The 24,257-nt window shown below is 47.5% G+C and overlaps 2 protein-coding genes across 6 annotated transcripts in view; both read right to left on the bottom strand.

The window, feature by feature from the left end:
• Positions 1-3,443: 3,443 nt before the first annotated feature.
• Positions 3,444-4,316, bottom strand: LOC101329441 (olfactory receptor 3A1-like; the record flags this gene model as incomplete). Its single annotated transcript, XM_004318679.2, has 1 exon — positions 3,444-4,316. A coding segment is annotated over one exon (756 nt), but the record flags the coding sequence as incomplete, so codon positions are not given.
• Positions 4,317-16,693: 12,377 nt separating this feature from the next.
• The window catches only part of GAB3 (GRB2 associated binding protein 3), a 61,413-nt gene continuing 53,849 nt past the window's right edge, over positions 16,694-24,257 (bottom strand). For 4 of the 5 annotated variants that reach the window (XM_033849645.2, XM_073799580.1, XM_073799579.1 and 1 more), the window contains 2 exons: positions 20,891-21,007; positions 16,694-19,600 (listed from right to left, as the gene is read on the bottom strand). In XM_033849645.2, the coding sequence (XP_033705536.1) occupies positions 19,484-19,600; positions 20,891-21,007 (234 nt within the window). In that variant the 3' untranslated portion in view covers positions 16,694-19,483. Of the gene's footprint in view, positions 19,601-20,890; positions 21,008-24,257 lie in introns of those variants that run through there. The other variant, XR_012329387.1, reaches the window with a different exon arrangement.

Raw genomic sequence — 24,257 nt, 5'->3', positions numbered from 1 at the left:
TGTAAATATACAGAGTCCGAGGTTTAGTGATGAGAGAGTTTTCAGGTGGAGTTCATAATTTTGCAAGAACTATGCATTCCCACATGCCATATTTATGCAGGTCTCTGTAATTATAGCATATTACCTGGTTAGGGAATGAGGGAACATTACTCTACCATGTAGTAGGGTGAAGGATAGGTGGAGAAAGGCCAAGATATGTGTCGGCAAAATTGACGTCCAAAATAAAAAACAAGTTCCATATTCTCACGGAAGGTAGGGTTTATCAGCCAGGATGCCAGCAGTTGTGTCTAAGGGACCAAGCCAGAGATGTGACTGGAGAGAAAATGTAAAATTAAGTCAGCAGTCAGAGTGAAACCGAAATTGAAAGAGTACATAAAGAGCAATGGTGAAATTACTTGGATTACACAAGTCAGAAGAAAGCTGGTCTAGATTTTACTTTTCACGGAAACATTAATTTCCAAAAGAATTAAACTTGAAATGGGAATAAATGAAAGCATACAATTAAATAGAAAATATGAAACCATAAAAATGAAAGGAGAAAACATTGATGAAGACATTTATGCATGATACAAAACCCAGAAGCCATGCACGAGTAAATATGAATCAATGTCCGAACACAAAGAAATGTGAAACGTATTTATGGCAGAAAACACCGTGAAAGCATCAAATTGGGAATCAATTGGGATGATTCTTTATAAACCAGATAGTAAAAAATGCAGGAGGGCTTCCCTGGTGGCGCAGCGGTTGAGAGTCCACCTGCCGATGCAGGGGACACAGGTTCGAGCCCTGGTCCGGGAAGATCCCACATGCCGCGGAGCAACTAGGCCCGTGAGCCACAACTACTGAGCCTGTGCGTCTGGAGCTTGTGCTCCGCAGCAAGGGAGGCCGTGATAGTGAGAGGCCCGCGCACTGGGATGAAGAGTGGCCCCCGCTTGCCACAACTAGAGAAAGCCCTCGCACAGAAACGAAGACCCAACACAGCAAAAAAATAAAATTAATTAATTAATAAACTCCTACACCCAGCAGCTTAAAAAAAAAAGAAAAAAAAATTTAAAAAAAGGCAGGATACAAAGTGCAGAAGGCAAAAAAATAAAATAATATCAATGTCTAATTATACAAAAATGTTAAACTCTGTTATGAACAAAACACCATAAATAAGATGAAAAGACAAACGAGTTAGGAAAAAATCAGTGACACAAATAGCAAGCTAAAGAAAATATCTTTAAAATGTGAAAAAAAAACCCAAAAAACTCTTAGAAATCAGTACATAAAAGACAAACAATCCAATAGGGAATTGTACAAATGACAAGAACATGGCATTCATGGAATAAGAATTATAAACAGCCAAATTGGTACTTGATGTGATCTTATTTATGTAAAAAAACATTGTAAATGCAGGTTAGCATATCCTAGGGAAAAATCTGGACGAATACACATAAAACTGCTCATAGGGGTTAGTGCAGAGACATTATGAGAAAAAAATTTTATTTATTTATTTATTTATTTATTTTTGGCTGCCTTTGGTCTTTGTTGCTGCACTTTGCGCAAGCAGGGACCACTCTTCGTTGCAGTGCACGGGCTTATTGCGGTGGCTTCTCTTGTTGCAGAGCATGGGCTCTAGGTGCGTGGGCTCAGTACTTGTGGCTCGTGGGCTCTAGAGCGCAGGCTCAGCAGTTGTGGCACACGGGCTTAGTTGTTCCGCGGCATGTGGGATCTTCCCATACCAGGACTCGAACCCGTGTCCCCTGCATTGGCAGGCGGACTCTCAACCACTGTGTCACCAGGGAAGCCCCCTATGAGAAATTTTAACTTTCTAATAATGCACCTTTATGTAAAGCATAAATGATTTTATTTATTTCATTAAAATTTTTTTAACCATTTATAAAATTGAAGTATAGTTCGTTTACAGTGTTGTGTTAGTTTCAGGTGTATAGCAAAGTGATTCCATTACACACACACACACACACATATTGTTTTATATATATATTCTTTTTCACATTCTTTTCCACTATACTTTATTACAAGATATTGAATATAGTTCCCTGTGCTATAGAGTAGGTCCTTGTTGCTTATCTATTTTATATATAGTAGTGCATGTATGTTAATCCCAAACCCCTAATTTATCTCTCCCCCTCTCCCTCTGCTATCCTCTTTGGTAACCGTAAGTTTGTTTTTTATGGCTGTGAGTCCATTTCTGTTTTCTAAATAAGTTCATTTATATCATTTTTTTAAAGACTCCACGTATAAGTGATATCATATGATATTTGTCTTTCTCTGTGTTACTTCACTTAGTATGCTAATCTGTAGGTCCATCCAGGTTGCTGCAAATGGCATTGTTTCAGTTTTTTATGGCTGAGTAATATTGCATCGTATCTATTCCCACATCTTCTTTATCTGTTTATCTGTCAATGGGCGTTTAGGTTGCTTCCATGTCTTGGCTACTGTGAACAGCGCTGCTCTGAACATAGGGGTGCGTGTATCTTATTGAATCGTAGTTTTGCCTGGACATATGCCCAGGAGTGGGATTGCTGGATCATATGGTAGTTCGATGTTTAGTTTTTTAAGGAACCTCCATACTGTTCTCCATAGTGGCTGCACCAATTTACATGCCCACCAACAGCGTAGGAGGCTTCCTTTTTCTCCACACCCTCTCCAGCATTTATTATTTGTAGACATTTTTTTTTTTTTGCTGCATTGGGTCTCCATTGCTGTGCGCGGGCTTTCTCTAGTTGCGGCTGTCGGGGGCTACTCTTCGTTGCACTGCGCGCGCTTCTCATTGCGGTGGCTTCTCTTGTTGCAGAGCATGGGCTCTTGGCACACAGGCTTCAGCAGTTGTGGCATGCTGGCTCAGTAGTTGTGGTTCACGGCCTTGGTTGCTCTGTGGCACGTGGGATCTTTCCGGATCAGTGATTGAACCTGTGTCCCCTGCATTGGCAGACGGATTCTCAACCACTGCGCCCCTGGGGAAGTCCCTATTATTTGTAGACTTTTTAATGATGGCCATTCTGACCGCTGTGAGGTGATACCTCATTGTCGTTTTGATTTGCATTTCTCTAGTAATTAGCGATATTGAGCATCTTTTCATGTGCCTGTTGGCCATCTGCATGTCTTCTTTGGAGAAATGTCTACCTAAATGATTTTATAATAAGCATATATTGTAGTTGAAAAAAATAAAACATCTCTAAGCGTCCAGAACTGTAAATACACAGTGATTCCAGTTTTGTTTCCCTGCTTTAAATACACATGCACATACATTTGCTGTTCAAAAATACACCTGAAGGAAACCATGAAAATGTTCACAGTGGTTCTCTGTAGGTGGTGAGATTGTGAAGGGTATTTTTTTTGTCATTTCATGAACTTCCGTAACTGCACAACTTATTCAGTGACAATGTTTTATTTCTATCAATACAAAAAACAATGTTTTAGAATAAAAAAATGCAACAGAGATATTTGATCTTTGCTAGAATGGAGGAAAACCTGGCACACAAAATAAGATTCACCAGATGGACCATCTACACTAAATTTGAGACTCCTATGTAGTTGGATTAACTCCCAAAGCATCAGGTATGTGCCAGCCGCACTGTGGAGGAGTGTGGCCTTGCTTCGCATGTGCCGTAGACGATGGGGTCGAGCATGGGAGCGAGGCCCACATACAGCACGGAAAGAACCCGGTCTCTCAAGCCAGAGTGTGAAGAGCTGGGAAGGATGCAGTGGAGGACTGAAGTGATGTAGAAAATACAGACCATGGTGATGTGAGCGCCACGGGTAGAAAAGGCTTTTCTTCGGCCCTCGGCAGAGTGAGTCCTGAAAACCGCAGCGACAACATGTATATAGGAGCTCACAACCAGGGCACAGGGTGCAAGAGCCACCAGAAAACCGAAGAAGAGCAGGGCAAGTTCATTGGCCCACGTGGTGGAGCAAGAGAGTTTGAGCAGTGGAGGGAGGTCACAAGAGAAGTGGGTGATAAGGCGGGGTCCACAGAACTTGAGGAGAGCCGCAAGGATGGTGTGGGTGAGGGCACTGGTCAAAGCAAGCAGGCAGGAGATTGAAGCCAGTCCTGTCCGGGTCCTTTGGCCCATGAGGACTAGGTAGCGCAGTGGCTGGCAGATGGCTGCGTAGTGGTCATAGGCCGTGGCTGTGCACAGGCAGCACTCCCAGGGAGCCAGGAAGTGGAGAAAGAATATCTGGGTGAGACAAGCATGACGGGGCATGACCCGCACTGGTGCCAGCAGATGTACTAGAATCTGGGGCACCATGGTGGAGATATAGGCAGTATCCAGCAGCGAGAGGTTGGCCAGGAAGAAATACATGGGAATGTGGAGTCAGAAGTTCCCAGCCGCAGCCACTATGTAGAGCAGCAGAAAGCTGGCGAAGAGCAAAGCCTCAACTCCTGTGTCCCATTCCCCAGCTGGGTGGAACCACGCACGGAAACTCGCACCTGTGGAGTCCAACTCAGAGTCACACGAGGGTTTAAGTTTGGAGTTTCAATTTACAAAAGGGAGTGGTGGTGAGGGAAGAGACAAAGAAGGCTGGTTTCAGGCTTAAGGGAATAAAACTCAGAATTGGAAGAATGCAGTTAGGCTCAGGAGACCGGCAGTAAAGGAGAGGCCAGCAGAATGGAAACCCCATCAGTCCTCACACTAAGAGGAGGTGCACAGACCTTGAAGTCACAGTACATGCACATCCTATGAGAATATCAAAGGCAGTCCCTCAGAAACTTCTACCTGAGTAAGTGGCCCTGCACCTTGTAATTACCTGAAATTGTCCCATCACCAACCCAACAGAACCCCTACTCAGGATCAGTGATGAGATCAGGTCCCTCCTTCTCTTGCGCTGAACCTTTCAGTGCCTCCCATCTCACTCAGAGTCAAAGCCAAAGTCCTCCTCGTGGGCTAGCAGACCCTCTGTGATATGCCCTCTCCTTTCCTCTCTGGTCATCAGACAAGAGTTTCGTCAGCATCTTGTCCCATGTCACATCTTCAGACCTACCTACAGCAGCAAACATCCTTGCCTATTTCCTGCCTTGGAGGAAGAGGGCTCTGCCCTTCTATCCAAGGCTAACTTCTCCAGCTGCTCTTCATCTCAGTACTTGGCAATCCTTTTACATGTGAATGTACTAAAGGCCACTCAGTTGTTTACTTTAAAATGCTTTATTTTATGGTATGTCAATTTTGCCACAATAGAGAAGAAAGCAAATTAAAGACTTTCTTCAGACATATAAAAGCTGAATTATTGTCAGCAGAAAACCTGCACTACAAGAAATGTGAAAGACAGTTCTCCTCAAGGAAGGATGACACCAGATGGAATTTTGGATTTATGTGAATGAATGACGAGTTCCAGAAATGGAAAATATGTAGGTAAACATAAATTTTTCTCATTTTAGTATCTCTTTCAATCATAGCAAACTGTTTAAGCAAAAATATTAACAGCATAGTGTGCGGTTTATAACCAATGTAGAAATAAAATGTATGACAACAATAGTACAAAGGACATGAGTGGGTAATTGGAAGTATATTGTTGTAATGTTCTTACATGATATGTGGAATGATTTTCAACCATTTGAAGGTAGTCAATAATAAGGTAAAATGCCTATTAGAAACCCTAGATCTAAAAAAAGATATAGTGAGGATAAAATGGAATTCTAAAACTTATTCAATCTAAAAGAAGTCATGAAAAGATAGAACGAGGAACATAGAACACATGGGACAAACAGAAAATAAAGTACAGGATGGTAGATTTAAACTGAGCCATATCACTAATTACATTAATGGTAAATGGTCTTCAGTTAAAAAAAATGCTTCAGTTAAAAAGCAGAGATTGTCAAAGTGGATAAAAGGGCAAAACAAAACATATGCTAAGCATAAGAAACCCACTTTAAAACATAAAGATATAGGTCTGGTAACAGTAAAAAGATGGATGAAGACATACCATGCAAACTCGAGTAATAAGAAAGTTTGAGTAGCTATATTAATAGCAGGCAGAGTAGACTTTACGATAAGGAATATGATGGGATGGAGGACATTTGCTAATGATAAAGGGGTTATTTCATGAAGAAGTCATAATAACAAAGCTTCAAAATGTATGAAACAAAACTCACAGAAACGAAAGAAGTAAAGTAGCAATCAAGAGGAAACTTATCTTAAGTAACAGAACGATATTGCAGAAAATCAGACATAGAAGAGCAAATTTTAATTTTAAATTTAACCTAAATAAGCAGTAGGAAAGAAATAATGACGATAAGAGCAGACATGAATAAAATGTAAAATGAGCAAATAAATGATAGAGAAAAATCCATGAAACTGAAAGCTTTTAAAAATACCAATAAAACTGATAAAAACTGTAACCACGGAATGTTAGGAAAAATGTTTGTGAATAAATTTTCCAATTTAGATGAGATGGACAAATTCCTTGAATGACGCAAATCACCAAAACTAACTCAAGAAGTGGAAAACCTGAATATCCCTAAATCTATGAAAGAAATGGAACAGAAAACTCCAGGCCCATATGACTTTACTAGTGGATACTATGAAATACTTAGAGAAGAAATATTACCAATCCTATACAAACTCTTTCAGAAAGTAGAGGAGGGGAAACACTTCTCAAATCATTTTATGAGGCCAGCATTACAAAATACCCAAACCAGATGAAGACATTGCAAGAAAAGAAAACCATAGACCAATATCCTTCATTAACTTACACACAAAAAACTTAAATATTAGCAAGTTTAATCCAGCAATACATAAAGAGGACAATACATTACAACCAAATGAGATTTATCCCAAGAATGAAAGATTGGTTTTGCATTGAAAAATCAGAGTTATTCATCATATTAACAAAATAAAGGAGAAAAACCATGTGATCATTTCAATAGATGCAGAAAAAGCATTTGACAACATTCAACAACCACTATGATAAAAACTCTCAGAAAACTAGGACTAGAAAGAAACTTTCTTAATCTGATAAAGGCAATCTACAAAAATCCTACAGCTAAAATGATAATGGAGGAAAATATAATTCCCCACCCCTGAATTTGAGAATAAGGCATGGATGTTCACCACTTTTATTAAGTATTGTCCTGGAAATCCTAGGCAGTGCACTAGACAAGAAAGAAAAATATAAGTTATACGGATTGGAAAAAATAGAATTATCTTTATTCAGAGATGAAATGTTTGTGTATGTAGAAAATCCTAAGCAATCTACAAAGAAAGAAACGTGAGATTTAAAAATCACTATAATTTATAATAGTATCCCAAAACATGAAATACTTAGTGATGCATTTAATAAAATACGTGTAAAACATTTACAGTGAAAACTAAAACCTATTAATAAGAGAACTTAAGACCTATAGTAATGGAGAAATGTATCACGTTCATGGATTGGAAGACCCAGTATTTTTTTTTTTTAGTCACAAAAATTTAACGTTTGAAGATTTCCATCACAAAGCAAGATTACACATAGACAAAAATTAGGAAAGTAAACAAATAGAAAATTTGTTAGCAGAGGAAAGAAAAGTAGTACATACATATGGCAAAATATTCAATCCCACAAGTTACTTATAAAATGATAATTAAAATAGCAAGTGAATACCAATTTATAACTAGTAAATTAGATGTACTAAAATTAACAGCCAGTGCTGACTAGGTTGTAGTCAATGGGTATACTATATTGGTGACAGGGTGAATTGATGTAATTCTTTTTGGCAAACAATTTGCAATACATTTGAAAAGAAACATACATCTATTGCATGTGATACTGGACATCCTGTAACACAGCATCTACAGCTTTGTCTCCTTCTCCTCCCACAGTGGACAGAAATAATTCCATATTCAATCTTTCCAAGGTGCCCCACAGTATCAGTTACTGGGTGTTATCTGACATCCTCAGATATATATGAGGATGAAGGATCAGAAATATTAAACCCAGGCCCAGGAAGTATGAGTATATATTAGGAAAAGGATACCACAAAGGAACGAAGACGCAAGTATTAAGAAGAAATTTGGGGGGCTTCCCTGGTGGCGCAGTGGTTAAGAATCCGCCAGCCAATGCAGGGGACACGGGTTTGAGCCCTGGTCTGGGAAGATCCCACGTGCCGCGGAGCAACTAAGCCCGTGCGCCACAACTACTGAGCCTCCGTGTCACAACTACTGAAGCCCACGAGCCACAACTACTGAAGCCCTTGCGCCTAGAGCCCGTGCTCCGCAACAGGAGAAACCACCGCAATGAGAAGCCCGTGCACCACAACGAAGAGTAGCCCCCGCTCGCCACAACTAGAGAAAGCCCGTGCGCAGCAACGAAGACCCAACGCAGCCAAAAATAAATTAATTAATTAATTTTAAAAAAAGAATATATTTTTAAAATATCCTGCTGGTCATCAAGAAGATAACAGCAATTCCAATTTTTTTGGAAATGAGCGAAGGATATGAATAGGCTAGTTACAGAAAAGGAAACCCCCAAAAGCCGCAAGGATATAGTAGGAGTGGAGATGGGTACAGCCATAGCAGAGAGCAGCACGGCGCGACTGAATCCAATGACGTGTTCCCATCCCTAAAGCCCAGCAATTCTGCTCCTGGGAACTTGCCACTGGTCCCCTTAATGGGTATGTATGAGGATGTCCATCAGGTACTTTTCACAGAGGTGGGAGTCAGAGCCCCCTAGACGTCCCACTGACCCTCCTTCTAACCTTATTTCAGACCCTCAGGTGGGTCTGGTTAATTCATGAGTTTCCTCTTGTGCTATGGACGACAGCAGAAGCCAACATGCTAGACCCTTGCTCAGTACATTCTCTGGGCTTTTCCCGCACATGTCCAACCAGTGTCCACGCCTACTCACTACCTACCCGTGTGAGTCCGATTCTGCACTGATGTTTTTTTTTTTTCCCCAGTGATGATGATTCAAACCTCTTTGCTAAACCTAAAACTAAAAAACTATAAGAATGTCTGCTCACGGCTCCCCCTTTGCAACTCCCACAGGGGAACCTGGGACACAGAGCTCATTGAGTCTTCCGTGACTGTGAGGCTTTAATTCCCACCTGGCTTTCGTACAAGACCACAGCTCGGCCTCCCTAGTCCAGCTCCCTACTGCCCATTATTCAGAGAAGATGGCCTGCTCTCCTTTCCTCGTGTTTATATGTTAGTCTGGCCTGAATTGTAATCACTTCTGTACCCTCTGCTTTCTCCTGAAAAAAGTATGTGGCTTTACAAATTGGACCACACGAATCATTTCCTCTGCAAGGAGTTCACTGACACCATCCACTCCCGCCTCCTGCCTGTCCTTTTCCACTCCTTTCAAATAGGTCTAGTTTACCATCTGCAGCCTTTGACACATCTCCCTTGACATGTTTTTTAACCTAAATACCAGCTTTATTACTGATAAAACTGATTGGGGGACTTCCCTGGTGGTGCAGTGGTTAAGACTCCATCCTCCCAATGCAGGGGGCCTGGGTTCGATCCCTGGTCAGGGAACAAGATCCCATGTGCATGCCACAACTAACAGTTCGCATGCCACAACTAAGAAGCCTGTGAGCTGCAACTAAGGAGCCTGCCTGCCACAACTAAGGAGCCCACGTGCCACAACTACGGAGCCCACCTGCTGCAGTCAAGGAACCCGCAAGCCACAACTAAGACCCAGCACAACCAAATAAATAAATAAATACATTAAAAAAAAAACAACAAAAACTAACTGATTGGGGGTACTTCCCTGGTGGTCCAGTGGGTAAGACTCTGAGTTCCCAATGCAGTCCCATCCCTGTTCGGGGAACTGGATACCACATGCCGCAACTGAGGAGTTCGTATGCCACAACTAAGGAGTCTGCACGCTGCAACTAAGTCCCACATGCCGCGGAGCAACTAAGCCCGTGCGCCACAACTACTGAGCCTGCGTGCTAGAGCCCGCGAGCCACAACTACTGAGCCCGCGCGCAGCAACGAAGACCCAACGCAGCCAATAAATAACTAAAGAAATAAACAAACTAACAGAAAAAAAAACTTAAAAAAGAAAGCACAGGTCTAGATGTCGAGTAGCCAGAGGGAGGACTCTGGTGGGTTCCGTGGCTTGGCCGCTCGCCACGTACTCCAACCTCGGTCCGGTGAGGCCTCTTCTACCGTACACGCTGGAGAAATAAGAGCTGCGTTTCCCCGGCCCCCTTTGGAACTAGCGTCCTGGGCGAGGTCCAGGCGTGACCAGCTAGTTGCTCTCACGTGCGATGTGGGGGGCAAAGCAAGATGGAAGTCCACTTCTGGGTGCCCTTCCTGTGAGTCACAGCGATGCGGTTTCCGTGTGAGTACTAGCAGAGTGTCCGTGTGTGCTGGGATGCACGGTGCGGCCCTGGGGGTGTGCTGGGCCACCTTGGACCTGCTGGCGACAGCCAAGCGGGAGCGTCTCTTTGCGGCCAGGCCCTCAGTGATGTCGTGTCGGCGGCCTGCAGTCAGTCGGCTGTGGTGGGAGTGGGTACAGCGTGGAGCTCAGCAGATGCAGGGCCCCTGCTGCGTCTGGAGAGCCTTTGTTAAAGCTTCACCAGTGCAGCACTGGCCGCCCGGGCGAGGGCGCCTGCTGAGTGAGCGTCCACCTCGGGTCAGCCTCTGGGGCCGAGGGCAGGGCCGCGGAAGGATGGTAACCAGCCCAGCAGGTGGAGGAGTGGCCTGGAAACAGCCGAGAGGAAGCCAGACCGGCCCGTGTCACCTCCTGGCCCTGGGACGCAAGGGGCCGGGCCGGCCCAGGGGCAGGAGGGTCCACATCACTGGCAAGGACAGCAGGGAGCACGAGGAGGGCGAGGGGCACCCGAGAGGAGGTGGAGAGAAAGTAGAATCAGCATCCGTCACCACAGCTGGGGTCACCGCCACAGCTCCTTTGATTCCAGGCACGTCCTTAGGGCGCTTGGGGTTGACTGGTGTTAACCCTGTTCTGGCACAGAATCTTCATTTCCCCATTTCCATCCCGCCCCACAGCTGGGGGACCTGTGAGGCCTTGGCTGGCGCATCTCTCAGGACAGCTGAGGTGGATCATCTCTCCGTCAGGAAAGTTGCTGTTTCTGTGTTTGGTTAGGTAAGTCAGTGGCCCCCCGCTAAGAATACTCACGGGAACCTAGCCCGGGTTAGCTGAGCAGCGCTGACCTATGGCCTGAGCGTCGAGTCCCTCCCCCTCCCCCTCGCCTCCCCTCCCCCTCGCCTCCCCTCCCCCTCCCCCTCCCCTGGTTCACCCATGGAAGCCCTAACCCCCCACAGGATGGACTTCGGAGGCGGGCCTCTGGGAGGTAACAGGGTCTGGACGAGGTCATGCGGGTGGCGCCTCCATGATGGGGTCAGTGAACACACCCACCAGCCCTGACCTCCCCACTCGGCAGAGACCCTGCTGCTTGGAGGTCCTACACTTCCCCTGCTGTTTGTGGTTTACTCTGGGCTTTACTGGGGGGAGGGTCGGAGGGCTTTGGGGGTGGGTGGGTGGCCCTTATTGCCTGGAGCAGATGGTTTGGGAGACGGGTCAAGGCCTTGGGAGTGGAAAGGCGTCGCTCCTGTCTCGGTGGTGACTCCGTGGGCACTCGGCGCCGGCTCCACGCCGCCGGGCCCCGGACAGGGGTAGCCGGTCTGTGCAGGCGCATCCGGGGCATGCGGAAGGAGCGGGGCTTCACGGCGGAACCGAGTCTGTGCAGCCCGACGGGGTCTCCGGGGCGGCCCGTGGGGCCAGGGCGGCAGCCAATCCGGTGCCGGGAGGCGACCTCAGGGGTGTCTGCGCAGGCGCCCTGGGTGTCCTTGGGCAGAAGGGGCGGGGCCTCGTGAGGCGCTCAGGCTCTCGTCAGCTCTTAGAGGGACACGCCGCGGCCATGCAGGCCCCGGGGGACAGCAGTGCGGTAGGTGCAGGGGGCCGAGTTGGCCAGCAAAGCTCCGGAACTCCTGGTTGCCAGAGTGGATCAGGTAGCCCTGAAGGCGAGGGTGGTCCCCGGCACCCGGAAGCCCGGCGTGGGCCCAGCAGAGGAGGAGCAGCGACGGGAGCAGCTGCTGCAGGTCCCCAGGGTGGGCGGGCACCACGTGCCCTAAGAGCTGGTGGAGATGCAGCGCTCGCGGCTGTAGGGCCTGGAAGCAGACGGCTGGTGGTGTATCCTTTCCGTGGAGCCTCCCTGGGCTGGGGCAGCGGTGCGGTGGCAGGGTACATGGCGGCCGCCTGCGGAGGGAACGGAGGGGAGCACAGGGCGCAGTCAGGGGCAGCAGGGGCGGGCAGCCTGGCAGGAAAGGGGATTGTCAATGCCTGAGGAGCCTGGAGGGTGGGGAAGGACCAAAGGATTAGGGAGGCGGCTCCGGGCGGTCTCATCCTGGGGTAAAAACGGGCCTCTGCGGTGTGGGCAAGCCCGAGATACCAGCAAATTCAGCGACGGATGGTGCCTTAACCACGTCTCCCCCAGCAAGCTCACAGTGCTTTTCCGACCCCCCCTGGAGGCACACATGGCCCACAGAGCTCTGATCCCAGATGCCCAGCGTGACCAAGGCGTGGTTCGGGAGGAACATAGAGTGAATGGCAGTGCCCTAGCTATGTGAGTTCTAGAAGAGTCTGCCGTGGGGGTGGGGTCGGTGGCAGGTGCTGGGATCTGATCTCTGCCTTGAGTGCTGTGATGGGGGCGCTGACGGGCTTGGTATAAGGAGGGGGCTGGGGGCTGGTGCCCTGGACCTACATGAGTGATCTCCCCTTTAACCTGATTTTCCTTTTCCCTCACTTGTAGTAGATGGACTGCTGAAGACCTTGTTCTCTTCCGGATTTCCATCAGCTCCTCCCACGATCAGCTTTCCCTGGTGATTCAGAATGTTCAGCGCCCTGGGCCCCCGCCTCCCTAAAGGCTACGCGAAGGAAAGGGGGCTGAGGCCTAACCTTGTGTCGCCTACTAGGCAAGGCTTAGGGAATTCAAACTTGAGTAGTCACCACTTTGTTATTTGGGTTTAATTTTTTGCCAGTACTGGCCCTTGGTATCTCTTGGTTCACTTGTTTTGTTTCCCTGTGGCTCGTGGAGTGGGATGCTTCAATGTGTAAGGCCACTGTTTTGTGTCACAGTTTCTTTTCAGCTAATGCATTTCTGGATTTTTTTATCTTTGTCCTCGTGTTGGAGGGAAGGTTCTGGAATTCAGGTATTCCAGTAGTACAAGGTAATTGAAGACAGTTTAGGAAAATGAAAATCAAGCCCGATGTTCAGCACTAAATACTGTCAACATTTTAGAACTATTTTTTTAGTTGTACTTGCACAGTAAATGTATAACGGTATGCAATGTAGAAGTTATCAAGTTTAGCATTAAATTTTTTCCTGACTTTTTTTCATTTAACATACTAGCTTTTCCACCTTCTAAAAACTCTTCAAAAATATGTTATTGAGTGGAGGTATATAAGATGCATCATAATGTAATCATTGAACATTTAAGTTGTTTTCAATTTTTTCATTACTATGGTTAACGATTCAATGGAATTCATGTATATAATTCTTTCCATGAATGGTTATTTCCTTAAAGTATATTCCAAAAGTTAGAAATACTTTCCTATTTCTTTTTTGAGACTCTTGATCACAGGGAATTCCCTGGCAGTCCAGTGGTTAGGACTCCATGCTTCCACTGCAGGGGGCACGGTTCGATCCCTGGTTGGGGAACTAAGATCCTGTAAGCCACACGGCATGGAAAAAAAGAGAGAGAGAGAGAGAGAGAGGAAACAGACTGTCTTAAAAAACAGAAAAAAGACTCTATCATAATTTCTCTTCAGAAAATACACCTACTACCAGATTTCTGGTTTCCCAACATCCTTGTCACAATTGGCTTGGTTTCCTACTAAAATTAAAAACTTAGTTTGCACAAGAAGAGCAAAACCCTAGGCCCAGTACAATAACAATGTTGTGGCTGACTGGGCTTGTTTCAGATTCAGTGCAGAAAAGCGCTGGGACAAGCACAGTGCGGTGAGCGCTCGGGCCGGCGGAGTTTTATCCTGTGATCTTGCCGAACTCACTGACTAGTTCTCCTCACTCTTGTCCATTGCATTCGGTTTTCTACATAGACAGTCATGTTGTCTGCACATAGTTTTACTTCTTCCTTTCCAATTGGGATGTCTTTTATCAATTGATCTGTCTCCTCATAATGGGTTGGATTCTTCTGAAGCTTAGCATACCCTTTTCCTTGGGTGCTGGGTATTTTTTTTCCTAAGTATATTCCAGAACTTCAAAAACTCTCATATTGTTAACTTACTTGGAGACAGTTTGATCCTTTGGAGTCTTGCCTTGAGACTTTATCGGTGGGAGCAGAGCAGCTTTTAGTTCTCCACACTATTGAGACAAGATCCCTCTGAGTACTGTATATGATGTCACCCGAATTCGGAGTTTCCACTAGCGGACCCTCCGCCCTTGGGCACGGTTCTCTCCCTGTGCCGCTGTGTCCTCTCCGGTCCTCCACCCGCCAACTCCGGCTGCGTGCGCTCTGCGATCCACCCCCGAGACCCGGGGAGGCGGCTGGACTCGGTCCGGACAGTCCGTGTAGACAGCAAGCTGGGGAAGCTGCACGGCTCACCTCTTCGGGGTCTCAGCTCCCAGAGATCCCTGACGGTCCTCCCTCACCTGAGGCCCAGTTTCTTCACAGCCTGTGTTTCATATATTTTGGCTGCATTTAGGGGATTCTTTCAAGCCAGTGCGGGGGAGATCCGGTCCCTGTTCCTGCATGTGCGTGAACGGAGTCTGCCGGCACAGAACCCAGAGAGCTCTGGCAGCGTGGGCTGGAGGGAGGGAGATGCTGGTGCTGGGGATGGTGGCGGTGGGCGTGGCGAAGACGGTGATGATGGAGCGTCTCCCCCGCCAGCACGCAGCAGCTCTGGTGGCTACGGTGATACTACCTTTCAAAATATGTCAGATCACGTCTCCCCTGCCTAATTCCCTTCACGGGCTCCATTCTCACGCAGAATATAAGCCAGAGGTCCTTGTAATGGCCAGCAAGTCCCCACATTCTGATCTGTGAATCCCCCATTGCCTCTCTTACCTCCTCTGCTCTCTCTTGCTCACTCCACACCAGCCATGCTGGCCTCTTGCCTGTGCCCTCAATATTCCAGGTTTTCTACTGACTTGGTGCTTTTGCACAGTCTGTTCTCCCTGCCTTGAATGTGCTCTCAAATACAGCACCTGGCTGACTCTCTCATCTCCTTCGAGTCTGCCCAGATCTCATCTTCTCACTCTGCTTCTTCCTGTGGCCACCAACAGCCCAGTGCACAGCCAATCCTCTTCCTGCTGTTCTTTTCCATACCACTCATCACCTTCTATGATACAGTATAATTTACAAATTGACTTTTTATTTCCTGCCTCTTCCTGATAGAGGTAAACCACTATTCTGACTTCTACCGCCATAGAGTATGAACGTGAATTAAAAGTCTCACGCTGAAGAACAAAAACATGGAAATGATTTAAAATTTCAAGACAGATGTAAAACAGGTAGGATGCATTTGTTTATACAAAGGTAAACAAAGGCTAAAACTCATTGAAATGGAGGTTTTGACCATGAAACAAAGACCAAAACAACAGTGCTGGATGGAAGCCAAATGGCTCTGGTAAGGCAGAGGGGACGCGTCCCGTGGACTGCTGTGCCCTCCACATGGAGCTCCCCCAGGAACCGATGTCTGTACGTGGCGGCAGAGTGGGGTCAGGTTCGCTATCATCCTCGTGGGGCTCCGGTGACCTGGCAGCCGTGATTGTCCCCGAGGCCCTCCAGCCCCCCTCTGCCATCGGTGAAGTGCCCGTGGCGGGGAGTCTGCATCTCAGCTCTGCTGTCTCCCATCGGGCCCCCGCCCCAGCCTGCACCACTGCCACTCTCTCTCAGTTGCAGAAAATAAAAACTAAATTTATAAAAACAAATGACAATTCAAATAAGGAAATGATAACAATAAATGCAATTTAAGATCAAGGAAAATAAAGAAGTAGAAAGCTGGAAACTTAGGGAGCTGTCTGGTGAAGTTAAGGGGCCAGAGCATGAGGGGCCTGGGGCTCAGAGACCTTTAGGTCAGGTTTCCCGGCCCCTGCTTCTGAGGTTAGCCTTGTGGGCCGACCTACTCTCCTTTAGGTCAAGGGCTCGGCCTGGAGTGTGTGTCAGGAAAAAGCGTTCACGGTAACCAGCCTCGTACTTGACCAGGGTGAGGAATTTCACGTGGCTTCTCCTCCTTTCTCTCAGCACCAGGACTCCCGTTGGCTGTAGGGTCTCTGCTTTTGGCCTGTTTCCCCCAGACCTGAGCCCCTGCTATTCTGGTTGTCTCTGCCTCACGTCGTGGCCTAGAGATGCTGCTCACCTGGCATCCAGGGCAACTGGGAGTCTCGGCCATAGGGAAAAGGGAGGTGGTGGCACAAGAGACCCGCTCTGGGGAGAAGCAAGCTGGGCGCTGTTGCTTTGTAGTGTCAGTAATGACAAAGGTGGTGTTATACGTGGTATCCGGCAGAGCCGGTAATTCTACCGCCAATTATCGAAGCTAGCTGCTGACCCAGATGTCAAGGATGTGGTTTGGCTGAGCAGAAGCAGTACTTCTTACAGCCACTTGCTCCACTGTTTGCAGCGAAGTAACGTGGATGTAGGTCATTCCATGTTGAGTCAGGTTAAGTCTGTTGTATTTGAAAATGGCAATGAAGTCTATTTCCACTTATTCAGGTTTCAAAACGCGTCCCGTAGTTTTTCAGATGTCATCACTTAAATAAGAGGGCACTTAGGTCACGATTCCTCTCCTCATAAGACTTTTATTAATGCCAGACATGAAACAGTAAAAACATAGTGAATTGTTAAAAATCTGCACGGTTGTGGATACAAAGGTGGTTTGAACGGGGACCTAGGAGGAGGCCTTGAGAGGGGAAGCCAGGCCTAAGGGGAGCCATCAGTCTCGACCCGGGCCCAATGGCCACGATTCAGCTGCTGCGTGCTGCGTGGTGAAGTGGCCTGGACATTGAGTCCCCAGGGTCACACCGTGCCCTTGTAGCCAGGCTGTGTGCTGGGCCTCAGGGCTCCTCCCTCCCCAAGGAAGACTTAACTCCCAACGTTCCTGGGCCTGTGGACTTAGGCTTGAGACCCTTCGGTCCCCCTTTCTGCATGACAAAATGCCTGATCTGGAAGTATTTCCTCATGAAAGGAGACGGAAGGAAACGAAGCAAAAAGGAGATACAGAAAATAATGCGAGATTAATTGCTGCACTGTCCCGTTATGTTGATTCCCAAATCTTCTAGAAAGGTGTACTCTGCACAGTGTGCAGACATGCCATGTGTACTTGGCTTGGAGTTAAAAAAAAACACAAAAATCCCTCAGACCCCATCAGAATCATAGCCCTCTATTACACGTGGACTATCTCTGCTGGAAAACAAGAGTCGGCCGGCATCACTGTGATTTGCGGTACCCTCCTCAGGAGCATATGCTGCCGTCAGCTCAAAAACTACCTGCATTTTGTGTCCCTGAATCATTATGCCTTTGTGTAGCCATCCATTAGCAGTTTTATCAAAGCAAGACATCACCCCCACACCCTGGACATGAGGGCGAAGTCATATTTCTTTACATCCCTAATCACTTCCAGACAAGTCACACTGCACAAATGTCTATTGTTTCGTGCAGTAAGTATGTCCCTGGAAATGTCTTGTAGAAACAGATTTTTGTGTTTTGGTCAACTGGATGACATTTCACTGCCGACAAAGTTTCAGCTGCATTTACTATTCCAATCTATCTTCAATCTGGTGAGCTTCTTGACACTTGGATGTACAATTTTTCTGCCCTGGCCTTTGTCAGGCAATCAGTGAGCTAAACACAGGTGGCCCACACATAAGGAAGCCACCATCTATGGGAACTGGCAGCCTGTAGCCCTGGATTCTTGCCTGAGGCTCTGTGACTCCCTGCAAGTCACAGAAGGCAGAAGGCAGCCCCTTACAGGCTCTGGCCATGGAGCAGGCCGTGGGCTCAGGGAGCCCTCCCGTGGCTCAGTCCAGACTCACTAAGGACTTAGTTAAAGCCCTTGGCAATTGGCCCCCATCTTGCTCTGGGAAGAAAATGATGTCACCAGACCGTGCTGCTTTGAACATCAAAATTACTTCTTTTATGGTCTGAAAAACCAAGATTTTGGTACTTGCCTTCGGAGCAGTTCGAAACCCCGAAAGCCTGCAGCAAAGCCTACAGTTGCCCTGCCTCAGCCTGGCTGCCTCACCCTGCCCGCCTACTTGGTCCATCCTCGTATGTAAGACACCGTGGCAGAACAGTGGGCCGGAACCTGCTTACTACCCGGCTGTTGAGGTTTGTCCTCTGGCCGCAGGCACTCAGAAGGATCGGCAAAGGGCCTTATGTAAAACTCTGAGCCCAGTCGAGCCTGTTGTCTGCGTCCCCTGAACCCCAGTGCCCCACAGAGGAAGGGGTGACAAGATGCCCTCATGGCATGCTGGGAATGTGTGCGGTCTCAGGGGCTAGTCGCCACGAAAGCAGAAGGGAAAAGTAGCCAGGAAACCTGAGACTTGAAGTCACGGGTGTTTGGTTTGTTCTTTGATTTTGTTTTGGATCAGAACTATATCCCTCAGAAGCTTGAGTCCAGCACAGGATGGCCAGGGACAGCTTTCCCCGAGGTGGCAAGGGGACCGTGTGAACCAAGAACGCATTTCACACTGACTGTTGGGAGGTGTCTCTAATGGTAACCGCTGATTGTGTTCGAGTGCCCCGTTTGAGCACCATACAAAGAAACCCTGGCTCGACAGGCATACCTTTCAAGTGAAAAAGCACCTGCTCGAGATCCTGTGAAAGGGAGAGGAGAGGATGAGCCACCCCGTGTCCGCACGTGTTTCCCACGTGTCTCTGAAGTCATCCTAAGTGACTGAGGCAGCATTGGACGGCGGAAGGAGCCTGACTTGCTGTCTCACTCCACGAGTCGTCTTGGGTCAAGCGTTCCCCTCTCTGGTTCTTGGTATTGTTTTCCTCGAAGTGGGAGCAGTGATCTCCGCCAAGCCTAGCTTCCGAGGTCTTCGAGGGGAAGAGATGAGACGATGCGTGTGGAAGCATGCCGGGAGAAAGCCAACAGCAACGGGACACCCAGCCACAGGCGGCTGCGTAAGCACGCTGTCCCTAGAGCCACCAGCCTCATCTGATGTGCTCCTCACGGACCTCGGGACTCAAGGCTCCTGCCACTCGCATTGTCCTTCTGCCACCATCACTAGGCTTGGTGTCTTGCACTGTGCCTTCAGGGGTGGGGACAAGATGGTGCCCAGGCGCGTCTCTCCTAGGATCATTTATGATTCCAGCGGAAGCACAGGAGAGAGATCGAAACTTCAGGCGTTGGAGTCAAAAGATGTCATCCTGTTGGCTCCAATCTGCACGTCAAAGGCTCCACCGGAGAAGATTTCTAACGCCACTTTTGCTTTGATTGTTCCCACCCTGCCCGAATGGAGTTTTCTACATCCCGGTCCACCGGCCTGAGGCTCGGCAGGGGCCAGCGTGGCCGGTGACAAGGGCTGGCCTCCCTCAGAGCCCCGTGCCCGCAGCCCAGCCCCGTCACACTTTGGATTGCCTCTCGTCCGTCCACTCCTGCTTGGTGCTCTGGAGAGCTTGCGTCTTCTGCTCATCCACTTGGACATAGTCTACTCTTTGCTCCTCTGAAAAGAGAAGTTTCTGAAGGGGGAGAAGAAAAAGGGTTTCATTCCATCAAATTTAAAAATTCAGCACAATGTCAGTCAGTCTCTGGTGGATTACAGTGTCAAGTATTGGCTGGCCCTCCCTCCTGGGTCGTCACTTGCAGAAATGTCACGCTGCGGGTGAATGTGTGTAAATCTCTCCTCACGTCTGCTCCCTTCAACTTAGCTCTAGCCAGCTGACTCGCCTTGGCCAATATAATATGAGTGGGGTGACGGGTGCCCCTCCTAGAGAGGAGAGAGGCGTCCTGTGATCCTGCACTCTCCCTTTTTCCCCTGCCAGGACACCGGCACGCCTCACGTGGGGACCGTGATGGACTGTCCCACAGGCAACAACTGAGAAGCCTTTGCGGTCAAAAGCCACAGAGATTCGGGGCTTGTCTTCACTGCACAGCCGACCAGAACTGGCTAATGCACCGTCTGGGCTTATCTGTCTATCCTGCTGACCAGCTTTGCTGGAGTATCATTTTAGGTTTCTGGAATGAAATGAAAGGTTAAGGAGAAGTGGGAGCTCATTCAGCAAAAGGGAAGGGAAGCCACACACACAAAATGAAATTATACTGTATATTCTGTTCAGCAAGTGATTTTTCTCATCAAACGATATATTGTTAGCGCAGTCTGGACCATGACCATCCCGTGCTAAAAACTCTTCAGCTGTCGTCCACTGCTCACCAGCCATTCATTCCATGGCTTCCCCTGTGCAGTGAGTGACAACAGTCAATGGCTAAGGTCCCTTACATGGATTAACTCACTTAATCCTCACGACAGGCTTCAACATAGGCGTTATTTCTGCTGACCACTCTACAGACAAGAATACTACTCAAGGGAGTCAAAACTGCCCAACCTGGCACCTGAGGCCCTTTACGGAGCCGCTTCAAAGCCATCTGAGAGCTCCCGTCACCACTCCCCAGAGTCTAGCCAAGCAGGGCTGTCACTTCTTCCCTCAGCAGGCCCTTCCTATGCCTGGACTACACTTCACCCCACCCTCATCTCTGCCAGAGCAATTTCTCAACAAACGTCATGGTCCAAGCTTTGAAGAGCACGAATACTACATACATTCACACACGCAGACATGCAAAGAACACAGCCCCGAGGGAAATACACCAGGGCTTCTGGGAGGCAGAGTTAGGGCTGATTTTAAGATTCTTCACTGTGCGTGTCTGTAGGTTTAAGACTCTGCAAAGAGAACGTCCACGGTGGAAGCATCCAAAACAAAATCCATACCGAAATGGAATCTCCTGGGAATTCTCAGACGCACAGTACTGCCTACCTGCTGCACAGGGGCTGGTGACGCCGAGTTGAAGTCCAGGGCTAAATAGTCCAGGCTGAATTTCCTCGTCCACGTCAGAGCTCCACTGCTCAGCAAGTTGGCTCCTCCGTGCTCCTCCTAGAAACCAGCGCCACAGGATGCGGGTTACCGACTTCTGGCCGGGCTGCCCAGGGGGCGAGCAGCTGCCATCGGACAACAGCGGCCCGACGAGTCCTGTGCAGCTCAGCCCGCACCTCGGAAGGAGAGCTGGCTTTGAAATACAATACAGCCCAGCTGGCCTTCACACGAAGCTATGCCTTCATTCACCATTGAAGCAGCTGGCCAAAATCTCCCCCAAGAAGGAATCATTTTACGGGTCTGACAGGCCCATGATACCTTAGAGACTTTAAATCCTGAAAAGCTCAATCACACTTATGAAAGCTTAAGTGAAGACATCCCAAATGCATTTAAAGATACTTTATACAATACAAACAGTGATAACGTGTGCAACACACACCCATGGCATCACCGTCCAGCTTCGGAGATGCCACCGCTACATGACACACACGGCACATGCCGAGGGCTGCGTTCTACTGCTGCCTTCTTGTTTTTTTGTTTTTTTTTTGCGGTACGCGGGCCTCTCACTGCTGCGGCCTCTCCCGTTGCGGAGCACAGGCTCCGGACGCGCAGGCTCAGCGGTCATGGCTCACGGGCCCAGCCGCTCCGCGGCGTGTGGGATCCTCCCGGACCGGGGCACGGACCCGCGTCACCCGCATCGGCAGGCGGACTCTCAACCACTGCGCCACCAGGGAAGCCCTACTGCTGCCTTCTTGCCCCCCAAGGGGGTGAGTGCTATCTTGAACTTGGTGTTTACCACTTTTCTTTTTAAAGATGGTTTTATGAATGTGTGAGTGTCCTTAAGTGACATACTGTTTTGTTTTGACTGTTTTGAACTTTTCTCAATAGAACCGTATTGTATGCATTTGTGGCGACTTCAGTTTACATACTTCACGTTCACCCATGTCAATGCCCCACTTCATTCATTTTCATTAGCATACATGATTCCATTACGTAGTTTATTTAACTGTTCCACCGACAACAGGCATTTGAGTTGTTTCCAGTTTGGAGGCTCTTACAAGCAATGCTCCTGTGAGCATTCACGCACCTGTGGAAGAATTTCTAGGGTGTGTCCCTGGGATGTGGGCCCCTTCAACTTGACTATCACCAGCCTGATACGAGGAACATGGTATTTTACTGTGATTTGATTTTCCGCACCCTTGATAATTTAATTAATTGGCCATCCTTTCGTATGTCTACGGGTCATTCATTTTGTTCTCTTCTGTGAACTATCTGTTTAGGTTTGTTTTGTTTTGCTAATTTTTATACTGAAGTGCTTGTATTTTTCTGATTTGAGACTAACAATTTGTTGGTTATGTGTGTTGCTAATAGCCCATCACAGTCTACAGTGGGTTTTTCTTGGTATTTTGTAAATGAAGAAATGTTCTCGCTTTCAATGTAATATATCAATATTTTCCTGAGTAGTTTGCTCTTGTATTTTGTTTAAAGAATTCTTCCTATGCTGAGGTTGTAATTTGTTTTCCCACATCTTCTTCTAAGTTATCAAGTTTTGTCCTTTACATTTAAGTCATAACCTAGCCTCAACTGATTTTAACATGTGGTGGTCACCCAGGGATACAAGTAATTCCCTTTTGTTCTGTTTGCACCCCACATGGGCAACCCTCCTTTTCCCAGTAATGCAGCCTCTGTTCACATATCACGTTCCCATATGTGAATAGCTGGTCAGTTCTACTGAATATTTTTGCTTTTCTCCTTTAACATGTTAATGTGCTTGACTGACTTGATAGATTCCTTTAATTTATGGTTGTAACAGCTCATCTCTCAGGGGATATCTGTAACAATAGATTTAAAAGAAACTGTTTCTCCTTCTGGCATAGTTTGTTTGGTTTCTGTCTTTATGCTAGAGCTTCCCTCTTGGGTCTGATCAATCATTCACTACAAATCCACCTGCTTTCCAGTTTCCAATGCGTTACCGTGTTTGTCTTCTTCAGTGCTTCACAGCCGTGTGGGTTTATGCCTTTAACAAATCCCTTACTGTGATTTTAGAGGAAGGTTTGGGACGGAGGGAAAACAGAAGTCTGTGGTCAATCTGCCATTTTTACCGAGATGCCCATGAACAGATTCTCAAATGTTAAAACCACTTTGCATACCTGGAATAATTCCAACTTGTTCGTGCATATTTTTAAAATTAATTAATTAACTTATTTATTTTTGGCTGCGTTGGGTCTCCATCGCTGCGTGTGGGCTTTCTCTAGTTGAGGCGAGCGGGGGCTACTCTTCGTTGCGGTGCGTGGGCTTCTCATTGCGGTGGCTTCTCTTGTTGCGGAGCATGGGCTCTAGGAGTGTGGGCTTCAGTAGCTGTGGCACACCGGCTCAGTAGTTGTGGCACGCGGGATCAGAAGTTGTGGCTTGCGGGCTGTGTAGTTGTGGCTCGCGGGCTCTAGAGCGCAGGCTCAGTAGTTGTGGCGCACGGGCTTCATTTCTCCACGGCATGTGGGATCTTCCCAGGCCAGGTCGAATCTGGTCGAGCTCAATCTGCTCGAACCCGTGTCCCCTGCATTGGCAGGCAGATTCTTAACCACTGCGCCACCAGGGAAGCCCGTTCATGCATATTTTCAGTTTTATAAAGTGCTGAACTTATTTTACTAAAATTTTTAGGATTTCTTTTGTAAACGGCTTTACTGAGATATAGTTCCATAACACGCAATTCTCTCACTTAAAGTGTACAATTCGGTGGTGCTTAGGCTATTCACATATTTGTGCAATCATCACCTCAATTAGAATATTTTCATCACCCCAAAACGAATCCTGCACCCCTTAGCCATCATCCCCTAGTCCCACTATCTCCCCAAGCTCTAGGCAACCACCACTAATCTAATTTCTGTCTCTATAGATTTGCTATTCTAGACATGTCATAGAAATGGCATCATACAATATGTGGTTGTGATACTGTGATTTACAAGAAATATATATTTGGTCATTCAGATGACCAAATATTTATTTCTCATATGTAGTTGGTCTTCAGTCCACGATTCCTGGGTCACAGCTCCCAAAACCCTTCGAATTTCCTAAGTGTTGAGAACGACAGAGATGTCTCTTATTATAGGAACGAGGTGGCACCTGACAACGTGCCTCCTACTTGCGAGGAGAACCAACCATGTGATCAGAAGCCTGGAACTTTCAGTCCCACTCCCCGGCTCCCACCCGATCTCCGGGGAGTGGGGAGGTGCTGGAGCTTGACTCAGTCACCAACGGCCACTGATTTAACCAGTCATACTGTATAATGAAGCCTCCATAAAACCCAAGAGGA

This window comes from Tursiops truncatus, chromosome X, assembly GCF_011762595.2.
Source record: "Tursiops truncatus isolate mTurTru1 chromosome X, mTurTru1.mat.Y, whole genome shotgun sequence".
Classification (NCBI taxonomy): domain Eukaryota; kingdom Metazoa; phylum Chordata; class Mammalia; order Artiodactyla; family Delphinidae; genus Tursiops; species Tursiops truncatus.
Note: the sequence above shows the minus strand (reverse complement) of the source record. Positions and strands in the feature narration are given on the sequence as shown.